At 40.7% G+C, this 26377-nt stretch overlaps 2 protein-coding genes across 6 annotated transcripts; one reads left to right on the forward strand and one right to left on the reverse strand.

Moving 5' to 3' along the window:
• Positions 1-1108: 1108 nt before the first annotated feature.
• On the forward strand, positions 1109-3542 carry LOC147845374 (uncharacterized). The gene is made up of 5 exons (XM_087243876.1): positions 1109-1467; positions 1597-1703; positions 1817-1955; positions 2035-2291; positions 3349-3542. The coding sequence occupies exons 2-5, from the start codon at positions 1620-1622 to the stop codon at positions 3454-3456; spliced, it is 588 nt and encodes a 195-aa protein (XP_087100002.1). The 5' UTR covers positions 1109-1467; positions 1597-1619; the 3' UTR covers positions 3457-3542.
• Positions 3543-4645: 1103 nt separating this feature from the next.
• Positions 4646-25472, reverse strand: micall1b.2 (MICAL like 1b, duplicate 2). 5 transcript variants are annotated; one of them, XM_087243584.1, is made up of 14 exons: positions 24399-25117; positions 21946-21994; positions 21628-21722; positions 21429-21484; positions 19258-19379; positions 18428-19092; positions 15706-15857; positions 13835-13948; positions 12251-12377; positions 9719-9797; positions 8770-8843; positions 5962-6076; positions 5809-5855; positions 4646-5714 (listed from the first exon to the last, which is right to left on the reverse strand). In XM_087243584.1, exons 3-14 carry the CDS (start codon positions 21668-21670, stop codon positions 5614-5616), a joined length of 1695 nt encoding a protein of 564 aa, XP_087099710.1. In that variant the 5' UTR covers positions 21671-21722; positions 21946-21994; positions 24399-25117; the 3' UTR covers positions 4646-5613. The 5 variants fall into 5 exon arrangements, with proteins under 5 accessions (XP_087099710.1, XP_087099708.1, XP_087099711.1 ...); XM_087243582.1 differs by having other exon boundaries at positions 21584-21722; positions 24399-25092; XM_087243585.1 differs by lacking the exon at positions 5809-5855 and having other exon boundaries at positions 4990-5714; positions 5904-6076; positions 24399-25472.
• Positions 25473-26377: the final 905 nt, after the last annotated feature.

The raw sequence follows: 26377 nt of genomic DNA on the forward strand, positions 1-26377 counted from the left end.
ATCACAGAGGCGATCGGTACATTTATAGCTGTGCATATGAGAGATCTTAATCGGTAGTGGAAATTTCAAGTTTTAAGAAAATGTTAAATGTAATAGAACCTCTTTACATTATTTCTTAATAAGCCCATTTCAGTCAGATAATTCCTGCTTTCAGATCCACTGAAATGACAGATGACAGTCAAGCAGATCTGTGCTGTCTGAAGGAAAGGTGGACACTCATCTTTCTGAAAATAATAAATAAATACTTCCATATAAAAACTAAATTGTTCTTTTTATTTGTTTACAATATTACATAAATTGTTTTATAAGCAGCTTTTTGGTTTTGAGTATAAAGAAGGGTTTGTTTTATTTGCTGCTAAGCAGAAACCCCAGAAGTATAGCTCTATCACTGACTAAAGTAAAAAAAAAAGATCATACTTTTATTATGTTAGTTTTAATACATTAAAAAGAATTAAATCAGAGAAATCCTCTGGCTTTTTTCTTTTAATGCTGTATCGAAAACATACCGAACCGTGACACCACTGTGTCAAATCGAACCGATATTTTTGAAAAACAAACAAACATTTTTTTGAATATATTTTTGCTACTTTAATTACTTTTAAATGTATAACTATTTATTTACTTCCCCAGTAAGTATTATGTTGCTTTGAATAAATAAGATAAAGTTGTTTGTAATATACATACAGTTTGCCAAACAATAATTATAAATATTCATAATTAATTAAAAACATATTATTCATTATTAATAATTCCCCCAGCAATTTCGTTCAATGGGTTCTACTGTCTTTTGTTGCATACGTGTTGCTCATGTCTGGAGTAGAACTGTCCCTGTACAATAAATCAAATTCAGGTCTTAAGTCATTATTGCTATGCCTAACTGTTGTGTAGAAAAGACCAGATGTGACATCACTGACAGAGAGAGGACGACAAATGCTCAACCTTTCCAAAACGTGTATCAAGAGGTGATATTTGTATTAAAAAAAGAGCATTTACAATTTTAAGCCACAACTGCCAATATGTTATGGAATTATACATTAATATAATTGCTTAAGTTTGATATATATACCAACATCACCTTACTATAGAGCTGCCTCCCAACTCATCCCCTCCCCGACATATCCAAGAGCAAAAAGATCTGAGTCACACTTAAAAGTCTACACAGAACAGTGTGATATGAGTAGTCATTTGTTATAGCTGTTTGATAAGAGTCACGTGATCATTGTAGAGTGCCTTTTTTGACACTTCTTTTGAATCATCCTTAAATTTGCATTATCAGGTTTTTTTCATGCTTCACTTCACACAGAGTACCCAAATTACCACACAAGAACTGTTAGTCCATTCAAATCGCATGTAAGTGCACTGTATTTAATGTGCCTCTCCAATAGCCCCCATTGCCTGATCTAGCAGGAGCTTCCTTTTATCCACAGGTAGTCAAAGGACTGAAGGGTGCCTTTCTGTCAGAGCTGGGTATGGTTATAAAGTTTTATTAAATCTTCTGGGCCATTATTAAATCAATATGTATGGGAACATGTTGTCTGTTTTATATGTAATTGTAGAATACGATATTTACCACCCTAACATGTATATCTTATCTAGTTTCTCTCTTAGCAATTGCAAAGATGACGAGCCTGAGCCAGAAGTTTGTTTTGATCTGCATGCTTTTCCAGCTGTGCTTCTCTGTGCCTCCGTTTAAAACAAACCAAGTGACGTTTGTTTTCATTCTCAGAGAACTAGCCTATATTTAACAAATGAAAGTTTCATCATACCAGTATTGTTAATACATTGTGATTATTTGCCTCTTTGTTTCTCTTTACAGCCAGAATTTGGAGACATACTTGTATTTTCCACCAGAGGTCTATGTGGAGAAAAAATTGCCAATCACTATGCTATATTTGTAGGTGATGAAAAAATCGAAGGAAAGCATGATGACAACGCCAACATTTTTGACATGCTAAGTATGACACATTTGTTTAAAGATAATACAAGTATCAAGCAGAGGTTTTATTCGCCAATAACTGAATAATACTTCCACAGAATATGGTGATGATGGATCTAGTTCATCCATCTCATCCAGAAAGGCTGGTACATCTGGCTGTGCATTCAGACACTTGGATTTAAAGAATGTCACTGTGCACAATTACCTAGATGATAAAGTAAAACCTGAAAAGGAAAAAATCATTGCTGCTCTTGTCAAGATGAATAAAGACTGTGGGGAATGGAGCTTGACAAACACCTGTGAACACATTGCCACTTCTATCCGTTATGGAGAAGCCAATGCAACGTGCAAACAGGTAAAGTTAGACCGAGAATACACTGTGATTTCAAGAGTTCATACTTAGCTGATGATTGGTAGTAAAGCTAGTTTGGCGTGCTGACCCGGGGGAGAGCCCTGAGCTTATAAGATCCTCAAGCCTTGGGCTCCCTCCCGTTGCAAGGCGAGAGGGGAGTTTGAGCTCAGGTAGATCTCGATGACTCCCCCTCTTGCTTGTTGTAGCTAAGTGTCAGATATGTATACTGAAAGGTGTACTCAGAGGTTAGCTAATGTATTTTGATTAATTATTTAGAGTGCTTGTTTTTGAACTGTGGGAGGAAACCGGAGGATCCGGGGAAAACCCACGCGACCACAGGGAGAAACTCCGCACAGAAATGTCGACTGGTTTGGAAGGGAATTAAACCAGGGGCATTCTTGCTGTGAGGCAACAGCGCTAATCGCTGGCCACCGTGACGCCCGTTTGAAAAAAGGGAAAGTAGGGTTGGGTGGGGGGGTTTCTTCAAGACGAAGATATTGAGATGAGAAAAGGCTGGTTATTTATAGTGAGTTAAAGATCGTCTGATTGGATAATCAGTCATTAGCTAAAGTTGGAACAGCTGTGAACAATCATAAGCACGTGATCCTCTCGACATTTGTTTATGAATAAACTTTACTTATGTTTTTACACCATACTGTCAGATTGACTGCTCACGCAACACTGTATCGCCACCTTTCACCAAGACCGCAAACTATTCAACAGCACACATTCTTGCTTTAGGACACTTTTAAAATCTTATCGATCCTCTTCAAAGGTTGACTACTGTATGTTAGTGATGGCTTTGAAACCCTTACAAAATCTTTTGTTTTAAATCATTATTTCTAAAGCTCTTATCAAATGACCAATGTCACACACTTTTAGTAAGCGAGGCTTTGTTACATCACGACTGTTTTAAAATGTTAAAAATAAAAATTCCCTGGTGGTGGTGATCTCTGCAATATCATAAAATCAACATGAATCATGCCGGTTCAGGTAGATCTGGCATTAGGTTATGAAAAAATCATGTTTAATAGCAACTGTTTTTGTTTGTTTGTTTTAGAAAGGGACATCAGCCGCAGCAATATGCCCATTCATCAATCTCATCACAAATGTTCAGCAATTACTAAACGCAAGCAAACAGCAGCGTGCAGTGGCAGAAGCAGCTTGAAGATCTATGATGCTGGATTATTGTATGCTTGTACCTCTTTCTGGCTGAAAAAATCTCAATAAACTCAAGTAAATGCAATAAAGGCCAACTTTTCTTGTTTGAGTCATTTGCTGTGACAGATTCAGTGTGCTTAATAATTAAGCATTTAATAATGAATCTATTAAGCAGATGTTTTTATCCAAATGGACTTACAAACATGAAGGGATAAAAGTTTAACCCCAACTTAATTCTTTTTAGCTTGCATTATCTTTCAAGCCAGTGGCTGAAACTATGCACTTCCAGATCTTGTAATTATTGACTCTCTATTGACCTGATTCTAAAATGCGGAGGTGCGCCTGTTTTTGCGATTGTCTTAGAACTTCCGTTTCAGTCGCCTATGGGAGAAATGACTAGGAATAATAAACGGCAGAAAACAGTCAAACTGCTTGCTCTACAAACAAATGTTTGCATGACAATAAAGACCAAGTAGAATAATTTAACAAGGAAATATCAGTTTGCAACATCAAACAGCGTAACGAGCAGTTTTTAATGTCTAAAAATGAATGGAAGTGAATGAGACCGGAAGTCTCAAGCCAAAAAGATTTAAATGGCAGCGCCCACTCGTCTGCGGAGAATAAGGTCAATAAGGATTTGCTTGGTCTCTGTAAGCAATTTTACTGTGTTGCAAGTAAGTGTAAGTACAGCAACTGTGCACAGTTCAGAAACCGTGAGGGGCGATTGAAACTTATGTAGGAGTCCATCTATTAGCCCAATGATGAAACTAACAGCATGGTCGAAGGTTTAATGCCTGTAAGCCTTTTCTAGTGCTTCTGAAACAGATTTTATTATTTATTAGAATTTATTTATATTCGTTTTTTAGCTCCGAATTTAATCTGACTCCAATTTTAATGATCCTAAAATTTAGATTGTATTTCTAATTGTAAGAACGGATCAGCATTCATTATCTATGATCTAATTTAGAGTTTTGATATTTTCTGAGGTCTGATATTCTAATTGTACGTTCATTAGGGACCAACATCGCTCAGAGTTCCACGCCCCGGGTTTGCGCATCTTCTCACGGACAAAATGTCGACACTCTGAAAATAGTCAGAGGATGCAGGATTAACTATATTTGAATAAGCTGGTTGCGCCGGTCACTTGACGCAGAAGTATAAACCAGGCTTAAAGCAATGATTACAGATATCCAGCATTTCTCAAAGTATCTTCTCTTGTATTCAACAGTAAGAAACTCAAACAGGTTAGTAAAGTAAAGCACAACAAACAGTAAAGCAAGAGCAAATGATAAGAGAGTTTTCAGTTTTGGGTGAACTAAGGCTGCGCTCACACTAGGCTATCTGAACCATACCTGAGCGCATTTCCCACTGACTTTGACAGGTGTGAGTGCTCTGAACTGGGCTCAGGTGTGGTTCGGTTCGTCGACCCTGGCCCAGTTGGAAGAGGTGTGCCAGAGTGCGGTTCACTTGGGTTTTACTGCGGTAAACTTGTAGTGTGAGTGCAGAGCCTGAAACTAAAGACGAGATGTCACTATTAAGAGACTGTTTGATATGGATTTATTAATCATTCTCACTGTTCAGTGAACACAAACTGTCATAGATTATTAAAGCGGAACCCCTCACTGCACCACAGCAAACCTCCTAATTCCTGCAGCACCAGGACTTCCTCAACATTCATGATCAACAGTGCTGGATCTGTTCAGCTGAAGATCTGTGTGTCACTGCATCCCAAACCAATAAACTAATAGAAAACAACATGACTACAGCGATGTCCACTGTGCTGAGCGAGAGCACTTCTCTACTGTTAAACTGAACAGAGCATCATCGATGAGGAAGAGTGCTCCAGCCCAGAAGGAGAAATACAGAGAGTGCAGGCCGAGGAGGAGAGCGGAGGGAGGACAAACGTGCCTAGTGTGATCATCACAAACACAGTGCAGAAGCTCACACACATTTATAAACAGTGATGGAGATGATTAGCAGAATGAGAGAGCCCAGTAATGCAGAGGTGTTGTGTCTCTGCTTTAATCTTCATCCACAGAAAATAACAGTGAAGTCTCAGTGATGTTTTCAGCCTCATGTGAACCACCGTTTCCTCTGCTGCTGCTCTTCATCATCTGCTGCTCTTCATCTGCTGCTGTCCTTCATCATCTGCTGCTGTTTTTCATCATTTGCTGCTCTTCTTTCTGCTGGACGTCTGGAAGACCTGCAGCTGTTTGAACCTCCGTCTGCCTTTATGCAGTTGACTGTGTGTGTCTGTCAGCAGTTCTAGACACATATAAACACACACAGACACACAGACAGACAGTATTATAGGAAATGATCTGAGAACAGTGAGGATCTGTGTGTGTGTGTTTCTCACCGCTCCTCTGAATGACGGTGCTCAGCATCTCATCCTCCTCCTGCTCCCTGATGAAGAAAACACACACACACACACACACACACACACACACACACACACACCTGTCAGAATCACAGCACATGATCATGTGACCTCCCACCGCTGACCTCTGACCTCTGTCTGTCCAGCTCCAGGCTGCTGATGATGTCACTCCTCTGCTGGATGATTGACAGCAGGCGTGACATCAGCTGCTGCTCCTGACCTCGGTCCTCTTCAGTCCAGTCCAGCTCTGCACACATGAGAAGTAGATTCATGAGCCAAACTGCAATATCTGCAGAAAACATGTGCATGTGGCGGCTTCTGGAGGCGTGAGACGGGAGCACAGACAGATGCTCAAGACAGTTCTGGAGGGAATAATAATAATACTGAAGCACTGTGATGACAGACTGATGGAGGACTGAGGCCTTTTACACTCAGCACAACAACATCTCACATCTGACACAATGGAGAGCTGCAAACCAACATTAATGCATCCCATCACATTCAGGCCTGTCCCAATGTTCAATATCGGCACTGATCACACAACACATGGACATGAGCTCAATCATGCAGTATATATCACCCATACATAAACACCAATTCTAGCAGCATTTGATCTGACTGACACCTCCAATAGAGATAGAGATGTTGCACAGTGTCAGCATGGTTAAAACACTATAGTATATCTGTACTGTAATGTGTATTTATATAGTGCATTTATCATGTATGATCATACACCCACACTTCACAATCATGAGGGGGGTCTCTCCACACCACCAGCAGTGTGCAGATCCACTAGGATGATGCAATGATAGCCACAGGACAACGGCGCCAGGGCTTCACCACACACCAGCTACTGTATAGGGGAGAGACAGTGATAGAGCCAATTCAGTGAATGGGGGTGATTAGTAGGGATGATGAGTAGTGATGAGTGATGATTAGTAGGCAATGATGAGTGAGGGCCAATGGAGTGAGTTTGGCCAGGACACCGGGGTTACACCCCTACTCTGCACCAGAAGTGCCATGGGATTATTGATGAGCACAGAGAGTCAGGAGCTCAGATTAATGTCTCATCTGAAAGACGATGCTCACTGATAGAATAGTGTCCCCTTCACTACACTGGGGCATTAGGACTCAGGTTAAGAAGGTGTGCACAAAATCTAAGTATAAGTAAAGCATTCATTTGCAGTGTGGAAACATACAGCTGTAGAGGAAAGTGTTTATGTTTCCTAATATAAATACATATTCATCCATATAACAAGATGTGTTTACTCAGAAACCAGAATGGCATCATTAAACAAGTCTTATTAAATGAGAAACTGATCAGACTGAAGTGAGACTGGAGGTAAACTTGAAACTAAAGAGAGTTTAAGGATGATTTTGGTCTGTATATTGGATTGTTGTGCACATGTGTGTCCAGTAGAGGACGCTCTTGGTTAAGTGTTCACAGAATAGTTACTTCAGTTTTCTTCAGGTCACAGATTTGAAATGTTATTTACAACATTTACCCCCTGGGGCCCGAGTGGACAGCCCATTTTAGCTTTTAAGTGGCTTTTTAAAATACTTTGAATGTTTTATATTTTGTTACAGACATACAGTGTCATCCTGCAAATGTTTTGCAGCATATGAAATGTCCCAAAGCCTATTTTTAATGTGGGGAAATGTTTTTACTCTCTGATAGTCAAAGCAAGTTTAAAAAGATGTATATGTTAAATATGCATTAAAAACAGTCAGGAAAAAGTGTTTTATGTAAATTGGGACCACGAGTCCACAAATATGGACATCATTTTCCTAAAAGTACATTATATCAAAAGATGATCCTTGGGTTTTATTCTAATTAGGTTTCAAAAAGCCCAAAATAGCAAAGAGAAATAAAGAATGCATGTAAAAACACCTTGGGCCTTAAGAGGTTAATAAAACATTAAAAATGGGTTATTATTGCATTTTATGGCAGAATTTTAACTTTTTAACTAGTAATTGCAACTTTTAATCTCAAATTTTGCGCAAACACATGCGCTATTGGGGAACTGAACTAAATTGGCTGTAGTGTATGAGTGTGAATGAGTGTGTATGGGTGATTCTCAGTATTGGGTTGCAGCTGGAAGAGTGTCCGCTGCATAAAAAAAAAGGCTGGAATAGTTGGTGGTTCATTCCGCTGTGGTGACAGCTGATAAATAAGGGACTAAAAATAAGGACAATTAGAAAATGTTTAGAAACTGCTTCTTGATTTGAGAGTTTTCAGATATTTAGATTAGAAACAAGACAAACAAATCTAAGTAAAGCATTTATTTGCACTGTGGAAACACACAGCTATAGAGGAAATGTTTGTTTCCTAATACATAATGACATAATCATTCATCAAGCAAGATGTGTTTACTCAGAAACCAGAATGGCATCATTAAACAAGTCTTATTCAATGAGAAACTGATCAGACTGAAGTGACACTGGAGATAAACTTGAAACTAAAGTGAGTTTAAGGGTGATTTTGGTCTTTATATTGGATTGTTGTGCACATACGTGTCCAGTAGAGGACGCTCTTGGTTAATTATTCACAGAATGTAGAGTTAATTCAGTTTTCTTCAGGTCACAGATATGAAAGGTTATTTCCACCACTGAATAAAACATTAAATTATTGCATATTATGTCAGAAGTCTAACTTTTAACTAGTAACTGCAACTTTTAATCTCAGAATTCTGATTTATTTATTGTTTATAACACAGATTTGTGTCTTTATTTCTTAAGAAAAGTCAGCAATGTGATATTAGCTCGGTCAGTATCAGACTTTTGAGAATGTCAAACTTTAAGGAGTATTTCTATATGAGTAACATTCATATTCACACTTCACAGTGCTCATGTTGATGAGTGGAGATGTTTATTTGCGTCCTGATTAATCTGAGTGTATGTATGAGATTACTGAAACACACGCACACAGAGAAAACACACCTGGTTTGTTGAAGAGGCGTCTGATCTCCAGCTCCACATCAGCCTGATCATCCTCTAGACGCTGCTGCTTCAGCCTTAACACACACACACATAGACATATTACTCACAGTACACACACACACATGCACACGCACACACAAAAGCACAATCAATACAAACAATATACAAGTTCTGAATCTTGCGATCCATTGTTGGATCTGTTGTGTGTCGCTCTTCGTTTGTTAGTTGCTTTGGGGGGAAAGCATCAGCTAATGGCTAAATGTGAATGAACGCACACAAACACCATGAACATTTTGGTGCTTTTATGCCCGTAAATGTTCAAAAATAAAGTATAAGTGTGGTTTATTCATAAACTAATTTCGAGAGGATCGCGTGCCTATAATCAACACGGCTGGCTCCTTGTTAGCTCCGTAATCAGCCCTATTAGATGATTACGGAAGCATTATAAATAAGTTTTTCACTCCAGTTATCTTCGTCTTGAAGCTCCCCCCCTTTCCACCCCTACATCCTCCCACTTTTTCTGATCGGGCGACACGGTGGCCCAGTGGCTAGCACTGTTGCCTCACAGCAAGAACACCGCCGGTCCAACCCATCGGGCCGGTTGGTGTTTCTGTGTGGAGTTTGCATGTTCTCCCCGTGTTCGCGTGGGTTTCCCCCGGGTTCCCCGGTTTCCTCCCAACGTCCAAAAACATAAACCATAGCCAATCGACTAAAACAAATTATCACCCAATACAACCTGAGTATACACTTCTCACGGTGACAAGCAGGGGAGTTCTCGAGACCTACCTGACCTCGAATTCCTCTCTCGCCCTTCTAACGGGAGGGAGCCCCGGGCTCGAGGATATTACGAGCTCAGGGCTCTCTCCCGGGACAGCATGCCAAATACGCTTTATTGATTATCAGCTAAGTGTGAACTCTTGAAAGGAATTGATCAGTGTGTGTTACTCACATGTACATCAGCTCAGCGTCTCTGCGCACCAACATGCTCTTCTGATGAACCAGAAAGAACCAGTCCACAAGAAGACTCTCTGAAACACACACACACACACACACTCTTTGCAGCACACTATTAGACTGAATGTCCATCAGTGATGACTGTGTCGTGTGTGTATGATATTATAGCTTATAGTAATGCATGTTCGCTACCTCATCTTATCTATTTCTGAGTGTATTTGCAAGTTGGTTGATCCCCATACACTTATTTCACGCAGCCGCCATTTTAAAACACGCAAGAGAGACTACGGTGGGAAGAAACCCGGAAGTATAGGATCAGCACTGTAAACATTGCAGCAACATGCCACGGACTACAAACCTCCAGCTGTTGCTGAGATTTCAAAATGCAGAAATGGTGTAAACATCACTTTAATATCAGTCAGTTCAGTTTATTAGTCATCAAGCAACATCACAATCTCTGTAAGAGTAATACGCTTCAGTGTCCTCCTAGGCTTCAGTTCTTGGCACCAGTTAAACACCGTGGGGACGCTTTCCTGCTTCAGTCTATGTAATACGGTGAGTGATTAAACACTGCAGTCCTCTATAGTACACCCTCGTGTTGTTTTTAATAGTGTTGTCCCGGTACCCTGCTGAAAAATCCAGCTTAAACCAGCCTAGGCGGGTTGGCTGGTGTTAGCTGGTTGACCAGGCTGGTTTTAGAGGGGTTTTGGCCATTTCCAGGCTGGTTTCTAGCCATTTCCAGCCTGGTCTTAGCTGGTCAGGCTGGAAAATGACCAGCTAAATCTAACTAAAACCAGCTTGACCAGCCTGGTTTAAGCTGGATATAGCTGGTTTTGGCTGGGCTTCCAGCCTGGCTAGGCTGGTCAAGCTGGTTTTAGCTGGTCATCTCCCAGCCTGACCAGCTAAGACCAGGCTGGAAATGGCTGGAAACCAGCCTGGAAATTGCCAAAACCCCTCTAAAACCAGCCTGGTTGACCAGCTAAAACCAGCCAACCAGCCTAGGCTGGTTTAAGCTGGATTTTTCAGCAGGGTATTGGAGTTTTAAAAAGTCCATTTCCTGCTAACATTGAATCGCAGCTGAGCGCATTAACAAACTGCGCTGATTAGCCATTGTGTTCACCAGTGCTCAACAGAAATGACTGTGATTGGCTGTGAAGGTCATCAACTCACCGCTCTTCACCGAGTGCAAACACAGATACACGGACACAGAAGCGTTTTAAAGCGGCAAAGATCAGTCGATTCATCAGCGGATCGCTCTTCTACATCTATGTTTGCACTCGGTAAACATCTTGAAGTGCGGTGGGTGAACTTATGACCTTCATGGCCAATCACAGTCATTTCTGTTGAGCACTGGTGGCAAGTCAGCGCTGTTTAAAAACGCACTCAACAGCGCACAAATGATAGCAGGAAATTGTCATTTTTTTTAAAGATTCAGTTACAAAATTCAGTATCGTGACAAGTCTCAGGCCCTGTTTACACTGCCAGTTAAATGTGACCCAATTCTGATTTGTTTGCTCATATGTGACACAGATCGGATCTGTTCTATGGCTGTGTGAACACAAAAAAAAAAACGCATGCACTGGGATATTCAGAGATCCGTTTCAGGCCTCCTTTATATGTGGAAATAAATCAGATATAGATCGGAAATGTGACAATGTGCCTGTCATCTAAACAGGAAGATCGGATTTATTAAGGTGTTCCGTATTGTACATCATTAAATCTGCAACAATATGCTACTTCTCCACGGTTTAATGGCGTAGAAGGAAGAGCGTGTGTGGAGATGCCGACGCGGTAAACAACAACTTTGCTGAATTCAGTGTGTTTGTTAACAGTAGTGTTGAGGTTAAGGTGGAGTTGCTGTAATTGTATGTTTGTCCGTTAGTGTGTTAGCATTAGCGTGTGTGTTGAGATTAGGGTGAAGTTCTGTTATTGTATGTTTGTCTGTTAGTGTGTTTGTTAGCCTTAGGCGCCATTCACACAGAACCTGTTTCACCATTCATGTTTCTCCATCCACTGTTTTCTATATTCAAACACACCTTATGGAAATGTGTGGCTGTTATGTTTGCATCTTTTGCAGTTGTTCACATTTTTAAAACATCATGTCAGATTTGAAGACTTTTTAAATACCTGAAGCGGGGCAAGAGCTGCATCAGTTTACAGTATCCAGTTAGCATGACGACTGTTTAATTTGACTTTAACATTGTTAAAAGCGTTCCTGAGAGCTGTGTCTCACTTGTAGACACAACGATAAGCTGTGTGATTGAGCCCTCAGGACTTTTCCTTCAACTAGCTTCGACGCACCTGCCTAAAAGATTCTAGTACTGTAGTAGGAGCTTGATTAGCTGGTTCAGGTGTGTCTAGCTGGGGCTGTAGCTAAACTCTGCAGGACAGCGGCCCTCCAGGACTTAGTTTAGGCACTCCTGCCTCAATGTGTTTGTTAAGCTTCAGGTGTTTCTCTAGAGTAGCTGATACTGTAGTTATTGTTTGGGTGTGTGTGTGTGTGTGTGTGTGTGTGTGTGATATTTACGGTCTGAGCGTGTCCTCATGTCTCTCTCCAGCTGAACTCCTCTCCTCTCCAGATCCTGCAGACGCTCCTCCAGCTTCTGCTGCTCCACACACACCTGCTGCTCCGATACACGAGTGTCTAAATTAATCTACACACACACACACGCACGCACACACGCACACACACACACACGCACGCACACACGCACACACACACACACACACACACACACACACACACACACACACACACACACACACACACAGACACACACACACACACACACACACACACACACACACACACACAGACAGACAGATACACACACACACACACACACACACACACACAGACACACAGACACACACACAGACCACAGACACACACACACACAGACAGACAGACAGACAGACAGACAGACAGACACACACACACACAGTCAAACTTATAAGCAATATATTATAGTATATACACTTTTTTGCAGCATATATAGCATTTAATTACAGTAAGAGCACTGCAAAACACAACAGCAGCACAACAGTAAAATAATTCAATATACACTATTATTGGTAAATAGAGTTAATATATAAAGCATTCGCTAAAGGTTTTATTGAGATGTGTTGTTGTTGTTGTTGGTGATTGGAAGGGTTTTGGCCAGATTGAACATCTTCACATGGACAAAGAGAAATGAAGACCTGTTTAAAATCATTTTAAACCTACAACACAATATTTCAAAGCATTTCAGACTTTTTAAAGACTAAAATGTACATTTCTGACACTACAAAGACATTCCCCTGACATAAAATATGCCCCAAAACACAATAAAACCCATTAAACACCAATAAAATCCAATGCAAACATCATATTTTACCCAATAAACTAATAATAATAATAATTCCTTACATTTATATAGCGCTTTACTGGACACTCAAAGCACTTTACACATTGGGAGGGATCTCCTCATCCACCACCAGTGTGCAGCATATTGCGCCAGACCGCACACCAGTGAATGATAAAGCCAATTATGATATGGGGAGGGTTAGGAGGCCATGATGGACAGATGCCAGTGGGCAGATTTGGCCAGGATGCCGGGGTTAAACCCATGATCTTTTACGAAGGACATCCTGAGATTTTTAATGAGCACAGAGAGTCGGGACCTCGGTTTAAAGTCTCATCCGAAAGAAGACGCTCACTGAGCAGTATAGCGTCCCCGTCACTATACTGGGGCATTAGGACCCACACAGACTGCAGATTGGGCGCCCCCTGCTGGCCTCACTAACACCACTTCCGGCAGCAACCTAACTTTCCCATGTGGTCTCCCATCCAGGTACTGAGCAGGTGCAGCTCTGCTTAGCTTCACTTGGCGACCATGTGAGAGTTGCAGAGAGCTAGCTGCTGACTAGCTAGTTAAACTAGTACATATTTTAGTGGAAACCATTAAAACTGTAATGGTTACTATTTGTGTGTGTGTGTGTGTGTGTGTGTGTGTGTGTGTGTGTGTGTGTACAATAATTCCACGTTTGAATCTTTTAATTTAATTCTGCAAACTGAAGATAGATTTCAGCATCACTATCATCAGCAGAATGAAGCCAGTTTGTGTCTCACCTTCCTCTTGATGAGCGGGAAACCATGAACGGCGGCAGCCTGATGCATGCTGGGAGCTGAACATGAAGTTTGGGGTTTGTGTGAGACTGTGGTTTCACAACTGACAGAGTTTCGCTTGACAAAGACAGAAAACAGGATATAGTTAGTGTGTGTGTTCATTTCACACCGCTTGTGTGAAACTGCAAACACAAAAACAACACTCAGTATTACTGCAGGGACTGACTGATACAGGAGCAGCTGATAATAATGCTGACTCTCATCTCATTGACTGACAGAACACTGATAAACAACAGATGCTTTCAGATATTCAGGGTGTTCCTCAAGGCTCAGTGTTGGGTCCTCTTTTATTTATCATTTATATTTGACATCTAAGTCGTATAAAAAGAAGATACACAAAATTATCTATCTACAAAACCTACATTCTCTCACTCCCCTTCTGACCTTACTAAACGTCTACAGCAAGGGTTCCCAAACCTTTCAGCTCGTGACCCTTAAAATGACAATTTCAGTGATTCGTGAACCCCACTATCCCCGGAGGTGGTTATAAACATACAAACATTTCACACAACAGTGCACACACACCAATAGGAACTATATAAATGAGCTTATTGACAACACTAAAAGTGCAACAGTCTTATAACTATATATATATATATATATATATATATATATATATATATATATATATATATATATATATCATAATCATTATTCATTTGTTTAATTTAATATAAACCTGACTTAATGAGAATGGTGAGCGCAGTGTTTACACCACAAGACTGGTCTTGGTTTAATTATGGAGACCGCCACTTGGTGATGGTCCTCGATGTGCAGTCGTGGCCTTTATTTTTAATGTACGCGAGTGCCGTAAAGGTGTCAAAGTGTAAAATTGTGCTGTAAAATCAATCTGCTGCAACTAACACCATTGCTTTGTCAATAATCTAGTGTAATAACTCCAGGGGTTGCAATCCGATGAGAAAAGAATTAGAAGTCTGACGGCTTTTTGCATGTTGTTTTTCATGTAACTATCAAATACTATTGATAACTTCTGTAGGATATGGAGAAAACACGGTAATTCTAATAGTTTAATATCACCCCCCCTCATTGTCTCTCGACCCCTGGGACAGGCGTCACCAATCCCGGTCCTGGAGGGCTGGTGTCCCTGCAGGGTTTAGCTCCAACTTGCCTTAACACACCTGCCTGGATGTTTCAAGTATACCAAGTAAGAGCTTGATTAGTTTGTTCAGGTGTGTTTGATTAGGGTTGGAACTAAAATCTGCAGGACACCGGCCCTCCAGGAACAAGTTTGGTGACCCCTGCCCACTTTGGGAACCATTGGTCTACAGGACATTAATATATGGACTTATAATCTTTTAAAGTTAAATGTCAGTAAATCTGAAGGCCTTCTGGCTGGCTCTAGGTCAGTTTTATCCAAAGATCAATCCTTTACCCTGTTCACTGATAACTCCCCAGACAATATCTCAACCCATGTCCAAAGTCTAGGGGTTATACTGGATGCTATGCTCTCGATGGCTCTCATATAAGTAATATCTCACGTACTGCCTTTTTTCATTTGCGTAACATTGCAAGACTTCACTCTTCATGTTTCCCAGTACTGCAACTGGAAGGGCATCCACTGCATAAAGAATATGATGGAGTAGTTCAATCCACTGTGGCTACCTCTGCAATAAAGACTAAGCTGAAGGCAAATGAATGAATGAATTTCCAGCAGCTGTGTGATCTTGAATATACTGCAGTATTGTCTTTTACAGAACTGAGTCTCCAGGTTAATGAGGATCTGAAACGTCTCATGATGTCTGTTCCTGATTTGACAGTGTTATGAAGAGCTGACTCTGTGCTGCTCTCAGTACCTGTTTATCCTTCTCCTCCACCTCCTGGAAGGGGTTAAAGGTCGGGGGTCGGTGGCGGGAATAAACTGGAACTGGAGGAAGATGATACCAGGGGCCCGGATTAACCAGCTTTAACCAGGGATGATCCTTTGACACGGCTCTCTGAGGCAGAACTGACACCAGAAACACACAGCAGAAATAAAGCACGCATTATCACCAGAGCCAGAGGGAATATGAGGACAGTTTCTGCTATTATTGTGCAGAATTTAGTTGATTTAGAAATGATAGAAACTAAAAACTTAAAATGTTTAATAAATTATATATATATATATATTAGGGATGTGCGGAGCAGCCGGTATTTGTATTCGAGTAAAATTCAAAATGGCGCAAAAATATATAGTTTTTCTATTACACTTCTAATTTACGTTATAGTGAAAGTATTGTTTAATTATACCCATTATATAAATTATAGATATGCAATATTGGCTGTTGTTTTTGAACATGTGATAAGAAATGTCATTGAAAAGAAAATAACATAGAAGCCATTATCTCATCCATGGTTAAACCAACAACTAATAAAATACCATTGTGAATATTATGAACCCCACCACCACCGTTCTTGTTGAAGGACACTGAATAGACAGAATAAAAACAAATAATACTTCAAAAAACTGTTCTTCTTCTGAAAGAACTTCTTTCCAATGGACAGAATTCCAAAAACTAAAATTAACTAAATTAATCTAAATAAAACCCTGCCTGGGAGATCTGGCAGAACAAAAGTATTCTATATAATACTAAAAGATACAGCCCTGCTATTATCATCTGCCAGCCACAAAACAGACACAAATTTGTTTGTTTGTTTGTTTTTATGTTTGAAACTGACTTGCTGGGGCAGAATATGGCTGTGTTGATGGTTTGGTGCTTGTGGGGGATTTAGCAGAGCATAGCTGTGCTGATTGAGTGGATTGATGCTTGTGGGGGGTTCACAGACAGTATCAGGAGAGGATGCTTTTAGTGCATGTGATAATACATTACATAGAAGGTTGCGCAGTGGCACAGTGAGTACCACTGTCGCCTCACAGCAAGAAGGTTGCTGGTTCGAGCCATGACTGGGTTCTCCCCATGTTGGCGTGGGTTTCCTCCGGGTGCTCCTTTTTCCACCACAGTCTAAACACATGCAATACAGGTGAATTGGGTAAGCTAAATTGTCCCTATTGTATGTGTGTAAAAGAGAGTGTATGGATGTTTCCCAGTGCTGGGTAGCAGCTGGAAGGGCAGCCACTGCGTAAATCATATGCTGGATAAATTGGTGGTTCATTCCACCGTGGCAACCCCAGATTGATAAAGGAACTTAGCCGAAAAGAAATGAATGATTATGCATAGGAGATGTTGACAGATGTTTAATATCTCTGCCGATTTCACTTTCGCACATATTATACAGTATCAGTTTGTTTTATCTGCAGCTCCACTGACTGTAAAATTCTTCCACAAAGAACATGTTTTTTTTTTTTTTTTTTTGACTGGTGGAGGACCAAGAAATGGCTTAGAAGCAGTCTCACTCTTTTTCTATTTGGGTGCCCAAATGTATTTGAGGAGTTTCAAGTTAATAAAAAGTGACGGGAAGCTATGCTAAGGTTAACTAGCCTATAGCATATATCTTGCTGTCTGCAAAAGACAGTAATGTAGACGTACCATATAACTCCCATAAGTGCATACTATTCGACACAACTGCACAAGCATCGTTTTAACCTTTATAAACGAACGTTAATGTTACTCTGTCAACAGTCTATTGTCTAAATTACCGCGCTAACAGAGCTAACGTTGCGTAAACAGAGCACCCGGTTGCAAACTTCCCGATCCCGATCAAACTCCGCTACAAGTTTATAAACTGCATCTGGAACCCAATTAAGGTACAAAAATCTATTTAACAAAAATAGTGATGCAGAAAAGTATTTTTTTTCGCTCAGCCGAGCCTTCTCTGACTGTATCTGTGGAGAAGATTGTGCCAGACACCTCCGCCCCGCCCTCCGACTGAGCGTCTCTCTCGCTCTCTCTCTCTCACTCACTCACTCACTCAATCACTCACGCGGGCATGCACTGTGGTCTCATGAGGAAACGCTGCTTTTTGATGTAGTGTTTTTTTTGCTCCCGAATACAAATAATTTTTTCAAGTATTTGTTCGAAATAAGTATTCGTAAAAACACGCTATTCGTGCCTTTCCGAATACCGTATTCGGGTTCGGCTCCACCCTTAATATATATATATATATATATATATATATATATATATATATATATATATATATATATATATATATAATGACGCTAAGAACACTTCTGAAACTTAAATAACACTGTTATTCAATGGCCCAGCCAGATCCTGATTCAAACCCAATTGAGCATCTATGGAGAGACCTAAAAATGGCTGTGCACCAACGTTTACATCCAACCTGACAGAACTGGAGGGGATCTGCAAGGAGGAATGGCAGAGGATCCCCAAATCCAGCTGTGGAAAACTTGTTGCATCTTTCCTGAAAAGACTCACGGATGTATTAGATCAAAAGGAGGCTTCTGCTAAACACTGAGCAAAGGCTCTGAATACTGAGATAAGCTTAAACATGAGCTTAAATGATTTTAGAAAATGGCAGCAAAATAACAAAGAGTGAAGGATGTAAGGAGGTCTGAAGACTTTTCGTGCCCACTGTATACGCCACATGAAGTCAAACAAGCCTGAAATCACTAACCGTTTTCAAGGCGATGGTCATGTGATCTGGAGGCAAGGCAGGGATGGTCCTGAGGCTCCGCCCTTTTTCTAGGAGCAGGTCTGGGAGGTGTTTGTACATCAGACTCTGATGAGGAGGAGGAGAGACGGCCATCACTCACATCTTTATCTGTCTCTCCACCATTTCTGTTGGCCTCTCCACTATTTTTGTCTGTCACTCCTCTGTCTTCCTCTGTCTCTCCACCGATTCTGTCTGTCTCCTTTCCGTTTCTGTTTGTCTCGCCATGGTTTCTATCTGTCTCTCCTCTGTCTTCTTCTGTCTTTCCACCGTTTCTGTCTGTCTCTTCACCAATTCTGTCTGTCTCTCCATTGTTTCTGTCTGTCTCTCCTCTGTCTCCTTCTGTCTCTCCAGCGTTTCTGTCTGTCTGATGTTGTGAATGTTGATTGTGGAGTAAAACAGCTTGTTGGTCGGTTCCGGGTGAATCTGAGAGACATACTTCACTCATCTTTTCTACAATCTCTCCATCCGCCTCTCCTCTGTCTCTCTCCGTCTCACAGGTGTGTGTGTGTGAGTGTTGATCTGTGTGTTCACCAGCAGGTTTACACTGGTAACTGCACCTCAGTGAACCCGTCTCACTGTGTTCTGTGAAAGACATCGGCAGCAGAGAGCGACGGCAGAGACTGCATCTGAAACACACACACACACACACACACACACACACACACACACACACACACACACACACACACACACACACACACACACACAGACTATCAGGACAGTCAGGAGCATGTGTGTGAGAGAAAGAGAGAGTGTGTGCAGGCAGATTTAGCTGTGTGTGTGTGTTTTACCTGAAGCAGGAGCGGTGATACAGGCGACCCTTCACCAATACTCTCTGAATGAGATGAACGTGTGTGTGACAAACTCTACACACACTTCTGTCTGAAGACCTGATCACATCTGAAGAGAACAACTGACAGACAGAAGAGAAGGAAGAATTAGACAGAGAGAGAGAGAGAGAGAGATGGAGGTAGGGACACATGAAAAGACAGACAGATGGACAGACAGACAGACAGAAAGAAAGAGAGATGGGTGGACAGACTAAGTGCCAGATGGACAGACAGAAAGAAAGATGGACGATGGACAGACGGACAGACCAACGGATGGACAGACAGAAAGACAGACAAATGGATGACAGACATTTAGACAAACAAACTGACAGAAAGACAAATGAACCAATAGACAGATTTAAGAAAGAACTAAGAGATGGATGGAGAGAGACAGATGGAGGGACAGACACAGGCACAGCAGACAGATGGACAGACAGACAGACGTATAGACAGACAGATGGATGGAAAGACAGACATATGGATGGTCAGACAGAGGGAAATGAACAACAGACAGTAAACTACCAGAAAGACAGGTAGACAGACAGACAGGCAGATGGACAGACAAACTGACAGAAGGATAGAGAGATGGATGAACAGACAGACAGGCAACTAGATGGATAGAAGGACAGCAGAAAGATGGAAAACAAATTAAAAGGTAGATGGAGTCAGACAGACAGACAGACAGACAAACAAATGGATAGACAGGCAGATGGACAACAGACAGATGGAGAGAAACAGATGGACAGCAAACTACCAGACAGAAAGACAGATGGATAGACAGACAGGGAGATGGACAAAGCGACAGACAGACAGATGGAAAGAGAATGAAAGACAAATGGACAGACAGATGGACAGATAAACTGACAGAAAGATGGAGGGACAGACAGAAGACAGATAGGTAGATGGAGACAGATGGACAGGCAGGCAGACGAACAAACATATGGACAGCAGACTGAGAGACAGACAGACAGACGGACAGCAGACAGATGGATAGACAGCAGACAGGCAGATGGGAAGAGACAGAAAGACAGCAACTGAAGATGGACAGACAGACATGCAGATGGAGAGACAGATGGACAGCAAATGAACAGAGAGAGACAGGCAGATGGATAAACAAATGGACAGACAGGCAGATGGACAGCAGACAGAGAGACAGCAGACAGGCAGATAGACAGCGAACAGACAGCCAGGCAGACGGAGAGAGACAGACAGACAACAAACGAAGAGACAAAGACAGACGAAAATAATGATGGATAGACAGACTGGCAGATAATAGACTACTAGAGACAGATGGACAGCAGACTAACAGACAGACAGGCAGATAGAAAGACAGAAGAAAGGACAAATGGACAGACAGATGGAGTGACAGACAGGCAAATGGACGGACAGACAGACAGACAGACGAACAGACGAACAGACAGACAGGTAGATGGAGACAGACAGACAAAAGGACAACAGAAGAACAGGCAGACAGACAGGCAAACAAACAAATGGACAGACAGGCAGATGAAGAGAGACAGACAGACAGCAAATGGAGACAGAAAGACAGATGGAAATACAGATGGATAGACAGACAGGCAGATGGACCGAGCGACAGACAGATAGACAGACAGATGGACAGCAAACAGACAGGCAGATGGAGAGACAGACGAACAGCAGCTGAACAGAGACAGGCAGACAGAAAGACAGCAGATAGACAGACAGACAGACAGACAGCAGATAGACAGACAGACAGACAGATAGCAGACAGACATACGGATGGACAGCAGATGTACAGCAGACAGACAGGTAGATGAACAGACAGACAGACAGACATAGAGAGCAAACAAATAGACAGCAGACAGGCAGATGGAGAGAGACAGACGGACAGACAGACGGACAGACAGACAGGCAGATGGACAGACAGACAGACAGACAGCAGATAGACAGACAGACAGACAGATAGCAGACAGACATACGGATGGACAGCAGATGCACAGCAGACAGACAGGTAGATGAACAGACAGACAGGCAGACATAGAGAGCAAACAAATAGACAGCAGACAGGCAGATGGAGAGATACAGGCGGACAGACAGACGGACAGACAGACAGGCAGATGGACAGACAGACAGACAGGCAGACAGACAGATACCCAGGTGTTTGCTCTGGTTCTGTGAGGTTCATCCTCCATGTGGTTCTTCTGAGTGTCTGATCAGATCAGAGATTGTCAATCAGTTACAGTCAGACATTTGAGTGATGAAGAGCATGTGAGATCTTCACTGTATAAGTGTCTCTTGTCATCTTTACCATCAGATCTTCCACTGAACACACAGTAGAGCTGAGAGACGTACGTGATGATGGACAGCAGATCCGGCTCCTCACACAGCAGCTCATCCGGATCCAGAAGAGCAGGAACACCCAGCTCACGCTCCGCAACACTGAATGCCTGAGAAACACACACACACACACACACACACACACACACACACACACACACACACAAACCAGACAGACCAGAGCTTCCATCACAGGTGCAGACATGACCCATACACAATGAAGATGACTCTCAGGAACAACCGTCTACTGAGAGTTTACTACTAAGCTCTACTGAGTCTTTTCTGAACAGAGTCTTCCAGTTCACATCAACATCTTCACCAACAGAAACTCACCAGACGCATGTTCTCTCCGGCCTTGTGTTTGGACAGAGAGTGGAAATCTCTGCAGAGAGAAACAGATGCTTCACATACACATTTAGATATGAACAATTCTGAAGCAGAAAACATGAGATGTTAAAAACAGACTAGAATCCCCTGCTAGCACTTTATATTTGTAATTATTTGGACTTCACAAAGTCCTCATCCATCCTCAATTTAAAGTAGTGCTGCATGGTATTGAAAAAACTGACATTGCAATAGTTTATTTTTCTACAATATACAGTTGAAGCCAGAAGTTTACATACACTCTAAAAAAAGGAACATAACTATTTTTTTTAAATGTCTAATGGTAAATGATACTAAACTTTTACTATTTTAGGTATTTAATGCTAGAATAATTATAGATTTTTTGATTAATTTCTAGAGTGAAACGCTTACACACATTTCCTTGGTACTTTTTAGTTTTGCTTTTAAACTGTATAACGTTGGTCAAGTGTTTTGCATCTTCTTCCACAAGCTTCTCACAATAGTTTGCAGGAATTTTGGTCCATTCCTCCTGACAGAATTGCTGTAACTGAGTCAGATTTGTAGGCTGTCTTGCTCACACAAGCTTTTTAATTTCTGCCCACACGTTCTCTATAGGGTTGAGATCAGGGCTTTGTGATGGCCACTCCAAAACATTCACTCTGTTGTCTTCAAAGCACATTTGTACTAATTTGGCAGTATGCTTAGGATGATGGTCTGTTTGGAGACCCATTTGTGGCCAAGTTTTAATGTCCTGGCTGATGTCTTGAGATGTTCCTTCTTCATGATGCCATCTATGCTGTGAAGTGGACCAGTCCCTCCTGCAGCAAAACAGCCCCATAACATGACGCTGCCGCCCCCATACAGCACAGTTGGGATGGTGTTCTAGGCTTGTGCGCTTTCCCCTTTGTCCTCCAAATGTAACACTGCTCATTATGGCCAAACAGTTCAACCTTAGCTCCATCAGAGAACAGGACACGTCTCCAAACATTAATGTTTTCCCAGTGTAGTTTAGCAGATTCTAATCTCTTTGTTGTTGATTCTGGCTTGTTGATTTTCTCATGTTGTCACACAAGGAAGCAGTGTGTTTGAGCTTTTCGTTCAATACTATTCTACAGTTGTGCCTCACATTAACTCAAATGTTGTCAGATAAACTTCCAAAACCTTGACATCATCATCTGAGCTTTTCCAGAGGCAGAATAATCTTATTGTGTGCAAACTTGACTATCAAGAAGAGTTATAACAATTTCTCAAACAATCTCTCTCATTATTCTGCTATTGAGCAGAACAGAAACACAAATGATCACATCCTAACTTACCTAAATGAGGAAAAGTTTAGTCACGTTAACATCTGACCTTTTTGTAATGGTTATGAGCCTTTTTATCCAGTGTGTGTAAACTTCTGCTTTCAACTGCATATTGTGATATTGAATAGATAATTTCACCAGATTAAATGAATACGTCTATTTGAAAAGAATTCATAATTTTTGATACATTGGGATGACTTTTTTTAAGGAGTGCATGTACAAACACTATAATAAACCAACCACACACAGTGAGAAATATAGTACAGCAACAACACTGAGCAAACTAAATATACAGTGCTATATGATTTTATGGAAGTCTAGCAATATTTAGATGCACCATTTATTAATCCAATGTAAAACAATACCATACAGTTTACATTTACATAAATGCAATTCATTTTAATTATTTATTAATTAGTTAAAAGTGTAATTTATTTGCCTGAATTTTTTTTAAACTGAATTAAATAATATAAACACACATAAATAATAAATGTTTTGGTAACTTCTTGGTTAATTGCTGCAAAAACTCTACAAACCATGAGTGTTTTCCTAAATCTGGTCAATAATAATGCAGATTCAACATTGCTGATCCTGTGATGTGACAATATCAATGCTGAAGCGATATATTGTGCAGCCCTACCATAAAATATATAATCATATTGATGGCTGTGAAATGTTTCATGTTTAAGATATTTATTGATTATATGACTTAGGGTTGGGCAATGTCAACCAATTTGGCATTGTATGATGTCTAATGTGAAACATCGGGATGGACGATTTATTGACCCAATGCTATTAGGATTATAAAACATGGTTATAAAACATAGACATAAAGTAAATGTAATGCACTACAATTTAATTGTTTTAAAAAGTTATAAAATTGCAAAGTAATGATGTACCAGCTGTTATCCCTAAAATGATAAACTGATGTTATATTTTTACTTTACTTTACTATTGTAAACACAAGCTACTGTTGAAGTTCATAAAACCCATGATAGACCAAAATGATGTACTGATATTTGAATAACTGTAATGTTTTCTCTGTTGAGCTAGTTTTATCTCTTGTCTTCTATAATATGCTCATATAATCTATCTCTGTATGAATAATCTGTAGGCTGAGTGCTGTTTAATTCTTACAGTAGGTCCGGTCTGTGTTTGTGGATGATCGCACAGAAGGCCAGTCCATCAGTGAAAGAGGAGCTCATGTCTGTAATCTGGACATCACTGTAACCTTCACAAACACCTCGACACCAGTCCTGAAGAGAAAACACTGAACACATGACCGCTTTAGTACAGGCAGGCTCTGCTTTTAGAGCTCCAGTAACACGAGAAGGCACTTCTGTAAGATGCTGTAAGAGCGTATAAGAGCGGACACCGATCCACCGGGTCGTCCATCGGGTTCAGGTGGGTTTCCAGTTTCGCTGTTTACACACTTGCAAAGACGTTTTCTGTCATTAATACACCATCTGCTCGATCAGAACTCAGATTTTAGATTAAAATGTTTAACGCTGTGTGTCAAATATCTCCGTTTGAAAAGTGAACTTTCCTAATGAGATCAAACCGATCGCGTTCACGAGACTCGACCAAAGTAAACAAACAAGCAAGGCAGAAATCCAAACACTTGCGCTGTAAATCCAACAGATGAACTCATGTCCTCATAGTTATGAAGGAATCATTCATCAGAAAACAGTTTTAAATAAAGCAATCTACACATACTCTAACCCATGCTGCAACACGAGCATAACGTTAAGGTGAATTTCCTTCTGCGAGGTTTGAGTAGAGCGAACAACTTAGTAGCTGTAGTTGTACGCATGCGCGACTACACACACACACACACACACACACACACACACACATACATATATATATACATGCACACAGGTTTCGTTCAGGATTCAGAAAATGATTCAGAAAATGAAGCCACGGTGATTTAGAGATCTAGCCTATTTCTTTTGATAACTAAAAGCTGAATGTGAAAAATGTAGATGTTTTATTCGCACAACAACACTGTCGCTTAAAACTGTCTAATATTAATACTTCCATGGACAATATTAACACTGGGCGTTATCTTAATGATATTTATCTGTCTCTGGGTCTGTCTCAAGGTGCCGCTGTTTTGCTGGTAATTTAAGTTGTCACAACGCCCCCTTCGGGCGACAAACAGCGATAGCGTTTGCTTTAAAAGTGAAAGTGAAAGTAAATATAGATAATGCAGAGCAAGGCTATTCAATTAGTTTGTCATGGTATGGGGGCCAGTTAATGAAAAGCACACCAAATGAGGGGCCGGAGAGATATGACCAGCAATATGAGGCCGAAAAAAAAAAAAAAAATAATATATATATATATATATATATATATATATATATATATATATATATATATATATATATATATATATATATAAATTCATTTTCTTGTCAGGTTAGTCCCTTTATTAATCCAGGGTCACCACAGCAGAATGAACCGCCAACTTATCCAGCACCTTTTTACGCAGCTGATGCCCTTCCAGCCGCAACCCATATCTGGGAAACATCCACACACATTTACACACACACTTATTTAGCCTACCCAATTCACCTGTACTTAGGACTGTGAGAAAAACCAGAGCACCTAGAGGATACCCATACAAACACAGGGAGAACATGCAAACTCAACACAGAAACACCAACTGAGCCAAGGCTCGAACCAGCGACCCAGCAACCTTCTTGCTGTGAGGCAACAGCACTACCTACTGCACCATATATAAAGACAACAATTATTTTAAAGGTGATAAAATAATTTATAGCATTTTAAAAGTAATGTATTTATCTTTTTAAAGGTTCTCTCTTATTTTTATTTTACAACTATTATTTGTACTGCAGACTCTATTTATCTCAGTGCTTGTTTGCTTGAGTGATGTTTGCCAAGTTTGCAAGAAAACTCCAGGAAATCCATGTTGCTCTCCATAAACTATTTGGGGGGTTTTACACTTGCAGGTACATTTAGTTACCAAAGCCATCCTTTCTCCAGCTTAAAAAAATACATTTTTGATTATTTATAAAATGTGCTTATCATTTTCATAGATCACTGTAAAAAATGATTTCCTGATGTCTGAACTAGTCAGTGTATTTTTTACA

Source organism: Danio rerio, chromosome 3 (genome assembly GCF_052040795.2).
Source record: "Danio rerio strain M-AB ecotype USA chromosome 3, GRCz13ab, whole genome shotgun sequence".
NCBI classification, from domain to species: Eukaryota; Metazoa; Chordata; class Actinopteri; order Cypriniformes; family Danionidae; genus Danio; species Danio rerio.